The sequence below is a fragment of the Tachysurus fulvidraco genome, chromosome 7, assembly GCF_022655615.1.
Source record: "Tachysurus fulvidraco isolate hzauxx_2018 chromosome 7, HZAU_PFXX_2.0, whole genome shotgun sequence".
In the NCBI taxonomy this organism is placed as follows: Eukaryota; Metazoa; Chordata; class Actinopteri; order Siluriformes; family Bagridae; genus Tachysurus; species Tachysurus fulvidraco.
In genome coordinates this window covers 21,566,744-21,572,265 of record NC_062524.1, presented here as the reverse complement: position 1 = coordinate 21,572,265, position 5,522 = coordinate 21,566,744, and the positions used below count along the sequence as shown (strand labels likewise).

The 5,522-nt window shown below is 37.9% G+C and overlaps 1 protein-coding gene across 1 annotated transcript; it reads right to left on the bottom strand.

Moving 5' to 3' along the window:
- Nucleotides 1–299: 299 nt before the first annotated feature.
- On the bottom strand, nt 300–4,227 carry LOC113655480 (pyrokinin-1 receptor-like). The gene is made up of 3 exons (XM_027166052.2): nt 4,112–4,227; nt 2,566–3,495; nt 300–1,475 (listed from the first exon to the last, which is right to left on the bottom strand). The coding sequence occupies exons 1-3, from the start codon at nt 4,176–4,178 to the stop codon at nt 1,159–1,161; spliced, it is 1,314 nt and encodes a 437-aa protein (XP_027021853.1). The 5' UTR covers nt 4,179–4,227; the 3' UTR covers nt 300–1,158.
- Between the last annotated feature and the right edge of the window lie 1,295 nt (nt 4,228–5,522).

Sequence of the window (5,522 nt, the reverse complement as noted above, 5' to 3'; positions counted from 1 at the left end):
CCTTACCTGTGTTGATTTGTGATTTGTCGTGCAAAGGTGTTATATTAGGTAAATATTAGTCTAATATAATAGAAAATGCAGTGAAACGTTTTGCCACATTCATTTAACAAGTGCCAATATACAACTGTTGACTTCTTAGTCTAGTTCAATGTAGTGTAAAGTAAGTGTGTTTTTACTTGCTGTAACCTGTATTCACCACTAGGGGTCAGAGTTTAGTTTCCTGCTTTCACTGAATTCACTGCAAAATGCACCTTGAACAGTTAAACACAGCAACAACAACAAAAACCTAAACAGTTTATTGTTGGTCAGACTTATCACATGCAAGCTAATAAAATGACATAAATTCTAGATTATTATGCCCTCCTCTTCATGTTCTCCTTCCTCTTCTTCTTCCCCTCCTTCTTCTTCTTAATTTTCTTCTTCTTCTTTTTCTCTTCTTCTTCTTCTTCTTCTTCTTCTTCTTCTTCTTCTTCTTGCAGTGTGGCATTTATATATCATGTATAAATCTGTACATTTATAACATAACATTTTATGACTGTGATTCAAAGATAGTGCAGGTCAAGTGCTGAATTGTTCAGTGTAACATTCCAGCAAAAGCAAGGTCCATAAAGCCACAATATAACCACAAAATCATTATCAACATCATTATTAAAAATTTTTTTTTTCCAATTTCACATTAAACCATAGGAGAGGCTAGAGTAATTTTGCAATTCTAGATAAATAACAGAAACAACAGCAATCACAAATGATAGAAGAGACACGTATTCCATTTTTACAAGCAAAATCCCTTTGGAGATAGTCTTAATGGTTCTGCATACTTAAGATAGCAAATCGTTTCCTTTCCTGTGCTGTTAAGAGTAATAGAACCCCTGAGGAATTTTTTTATTATTATTTAATCATTTTTTGATCCCTTTAATGACCCCTGTATTCAGTAATCGGTCCAATTGTTCCTGAGATTATTCTTTATACAGCAGATACAAAATAAGAAAACATGCTGCTACACAGAACATACCATCGATATATACTCAATAAAACACACAAAATATTTTCACCTGTAGCAGCTGGAACGAAGTGTTAATTCCAGACAGAGTACACGTTACATTTTTTTTCATTAACATTAATACTGACATGGTTGAAATGGGGAACAATTAAGAGTCATCAGGCTGATGTGCTAACTGCGCCTGTGGAATTCTGGCTAACCGCTGACGTTGTGTTTCTTTGTCTGTTCACACATAGACATCTGGGTCTGAGAGGCTCCATGGTTTCCCAACATGCTTTGCGAAAGATTTTAGAGGAGATGCAGAATAGGATGGGGTCCAGTGCACTGTTTACATACCACAGAGGCAGCGACAGATAGGATTTGAGCACAGTGTAAACTGTTAGCACCGTCCCTGACCACGAATCCACATAAACTTGCATGAGTGAGGATGCAATGTCAGGAAAGTTGCACACAAAGAAAGTCACCACCACAGCCCCTGCAAAAACGAAACAAGAAAAAGTGCAGTTGACCATTTTTATCATATAAAGGAGAAAAGAAACCAATCGTCAGAGTACAGAATCTGCAGTCCTCCTTCTGTAGCTCAGCTAGTCTCAAAGACCCAGATCTGTTACAATAATCTTCATAGAGAACCAGTGTTCCACTGTAAAGAAGAGAAGCCAAATCCATCAAGGTACCTGTGACCTTTTAAGTCTGGTATGGGACACACAATGTGACATAAAGCTTTGTACATTTACGGCATTTGGCAGACACCCTTATCCAGAGTGACTTACAATGAGCAACTGAGGGTTAAGGGCCTTGCTCAGGGGCCCAGCAGTGGCAGCTTGGTGGACCTGGGGTTCAAACCCATGACCTTCCAATCAGTAGCCCAACACCTTAACCACTGAGCTACCACTTCCTCTGTAGTGAAAGTGAGGATCACCCAGCTAGTTGTGGCATATCATAAAGTAAACATTACGCAAGGATTCTGCAAGTCTCTTTGAGTAGTTTTCCCCAACACTAGTGGTATACAGTAATGGGAATTTTCTTTGGCCTTTATACAGGTATCCCACTCACTTTTACTTAGCATAACCCAAATAGATATGAGCACTTAAATGCTCATTTGTATAAAGTGCAATAAAAATGTAAGTTACTCTGAGTGTGGATACCCTCAAATGCCATAAATATACTATACAGTAAATATAAATATATAAACATGCTGTTGTCGAAGGTTCCTAGTACATCTTTAGATATGAATTATGGACTCAAGATGCAATCCATGCATGTCATCTGCATCTAATTCAACACCCAATACCTCAGGGTTAGGGTTAACCTTTGGCTTGCCTGGATACACTTGTTGATATAAAGAAAAAAAAATGGGAAATCAAATGGAATATGAAGTTTTTGGTCATATGGCCTTGCTTGACCATCTTAAAGTCCTGTTTTCTAGTTCCTGATTAAACCAGGCTTTCAAGGCTTTCAAGAGCCCAGACTTGCACCACAAAAGACAGCACAATAAAGGTATCAGGGTCAAAAATCTGAATGCAAAAATATGTTATGGTAGAGTTATCTAGAGAATAAAATCTTACCCATAAGCCGCAAGGCCCGTTTCTCCTGAACCAGCAGCTTCCCATTATGGGGGCACTGTGGACTTCCTCCTTCACTTACAGCCCTAGTGATGCCCATGGCCATTCGCTGACGGCTATTGTAGTGAAAGTGGGCAATGATGAGTAAGTAGAGGCAGAAGATGCACACAAGTGGGACCAAGAAGCAAAGGATGCCTCTCAGAAGCAGTGCTCCCTTGTAAAGGGGTGAGGGTTCCTTTTCAGTCATCTCACACATGGTGGACATCACGAAGGCTGTGTCAGGTGACGTTGCCCCATAATCCAGGATGCAGGCTCGGGCATGCCTGTAGACAAGGGCAAATGGTACTGAAGTACACAATGCCAGTAGCCAAATCCAACCTAGAAGACAGGGCAGTCGTGACTTCCTGAGGCCAGCAAGGGACCACATGGTGTGGCAGATGGCAACATAGCGCTCGATAGTAAATGCAAGGATCACCCAGCTGGTTGTAGCACAGTACATCTGGCGCACCATGAAGTAAGCTTTGCACAAGGGTTCTCCAAGTCTCCATGGGTAGCTTTCCCAATAGTAACGGTATACAGTGATGGGAATTGTCAGTAGTTGGAGGATGTCAGATAGAACCAGACTAAGCAGGTAGAGCTGTATTGCACTGACCTTCATGCGGGCATCTCTGAGGAGAGTAAGCATGCTAATCCCATTGGACAGGACCCCAAAGATAAATAGAATGCCATAGAAGGCTGTCATGGGGATGGCAACATGGTAAGGTTCCTGTTTGGTGACACTGATGTAAAGGTCAGGTGCTGAGCTTGGACTTGTGTTGCAGGAGAACTCGAAATTCATCAAAGATTCATTCATATTGGGAGAATGTGGAGACAAATAACCAGAATGACAATGTCTTGTTGCTAAACAAGCCTCTGAGTTGATCAGATAACTTTCTAAAGGAAATGAAAAAAAGAATTAATATTAAATTTAAAATTAATATATGACATAGAATACATTATATACTGGTGTCTTATCAACTTTTTCTCTAATCATGCATGTTTAAGAACAGAATGTCCCAAAAGAAAAGCATACCTAGCAACTATAATATCATACAACAATCTCTAATATTATTCAGGCATTTAAGATGTTGTATAAGACAGTCAGTATTCCCATTCAATACGGTCAGCATACTTTAGCCCACACTCTCAAAAATCCATTCAGACAATAAAAAAACTAATTATTATTGAAATAAATAAGAAAAAGCCAGGTAAAATATTTAGAAAATGTTATATATATATATATATATATATATATATATATATATATATATATATATATATATATATATATATATATATATATATATATACACACACACTTTTAAATAAATAAAATAAATTCTAAACAAAATCACTGATGGATGCTGATGATAGTTTTTAAAAACAAACGTGTTTTTTTTTTTAAAAAGGATAAATGTATTCTAACAACAGCCACTTTCTAGAATTACCCTTCTAAAGATTTTGTTACAACACACAATTCCTATAATATTTGCTGAAAATAATTACTTACTTGGAAGTGTGGAACACGAGAGACAGAGATGTGCATCCAAGTCTGATTCAACCATTAAATGAAACATTCACTTGGAGCTCCCTCCCTCCCTGCATCCTTCCATGCCTCTCTCTCTCTCTCTCTCTCTCTCTCTCTCTCTCTCTCTCTCTCTCTCTCTCTCTCTCTCTCTATCTATCTATCTATCTATCTATCTATCTATCTATCTACCCCCCCTCTCTATCTATCTAACCTCCCTCTCTCTGTCTTTCTCTCTCTCTCACTCTCAAGTGTGATGGCTGAAAAGGCATTGAATTTTGTTACATGACATCAGTTACTGTTTTGTTCGAGTCATTTTGTTCGTTCTACTCATGCTAAACAGTCTAGAACAAATTGAACATGTAAAGCATAAATACACATTTAAATACATAGTACACAAAAAAGAAGATGTCAGTATAAATTATTTTGGTGTTCTGGATCTTTTGTCAACACTAAAACTCTCCAAATAAATAAAATATGAACAAATAGTAATTATTGTTAGCAGAATAAACAGTGGAACTGCAGCAAAAAGTGCAAGTGCAAACAAGTGCTGCTCCAGCCGAAAGATACTGAATACTGTGTGATGATTTGCTCTAGCATACTGGGATGTGATTTCAAGCCACCCAAACTAATGTCTTTGGAGAATTCCATGTGAAAAGTACATGCGGTTCTGTTTTTGCCCCAACACACCATCTCTCTCTCTCTCTCTCTCTCTCTCTCTCTCTCTCTCTCTCTCTCTCTCTCTCTCTTTCTCTCTCTCTCTTTCTCTCTGTCTCTCGCTGTCTCCTGCACTCCTTTTTCAAGCAAACAACATGACATGTTTTCCTCAGTTGAGCCCAAAGCCAATGCCATGTCAAAGGAGCCTCTAAACCAGTGATGCTTCTGTCTCTATGGAGATATTTACTTTAACTACAGATGGAAGTACTTTATTTTTTCAGGAGGAATATCTGTATGGAAACGGATTTATGGAATATTACGTAACTGGCAAATGTATTCATTCCTCTGTTAATCCTATTATCAACTATACTTTATCCTGGTCAGGGACAAATTTATCAATTTTGTGTGTGTGGGTATGTTGTTATTTTCTTGAACGCAAAAATACAAAAATGCAAAAATGAATATCAGAAGAAGAAGAAGAAGAAGAAGAAGAAGAAGAAGAAGAAGAAGAAGAAGAAGGTTTTTGGAAAAAGAGCTTATACAAGTATGTAAATCCTGTTGAAGAGAGCAAAGATCCCCTTCATATAAAACATTTCTGCAAGGAAGAAATTTTAATTTGCTAGCCTCTTACAAAAGACCGAGGCTTGTATTTACAGGCAAAATGTGCTTCAGCTGAAGGTTGTCTTTTTCTTTTCCTCAAAATGTACAAGCCTTTCTGTTTAAATTAAGACAATGTGCG

Excerpts from the sequence above, each read along its gene's own strand:
- LOC113655480 (XM_027166052.2), bottom strand. The coding sequence starts at position 4,178 with ATGTTTCATTTAATGGTTGAATCAGACTTGGATGCACATCTCTGTCTC. Across the intron at positions 3,496-4,111 it reads CTCGTGTTCCACACTTCCAA|AAAGTTATCTGATCAACTCA; the intron begins GTAAGTAATTAT and ends CATTTCCTTTAG. Across the intron at positions 1,476-2,565 it reads ACGGGCCTTGCGGCTTATGG|GGGCTGTGGTGGTGACTTTC; the intron begins GTAAGATTTTAT and ends TCGTTTTTGCAG.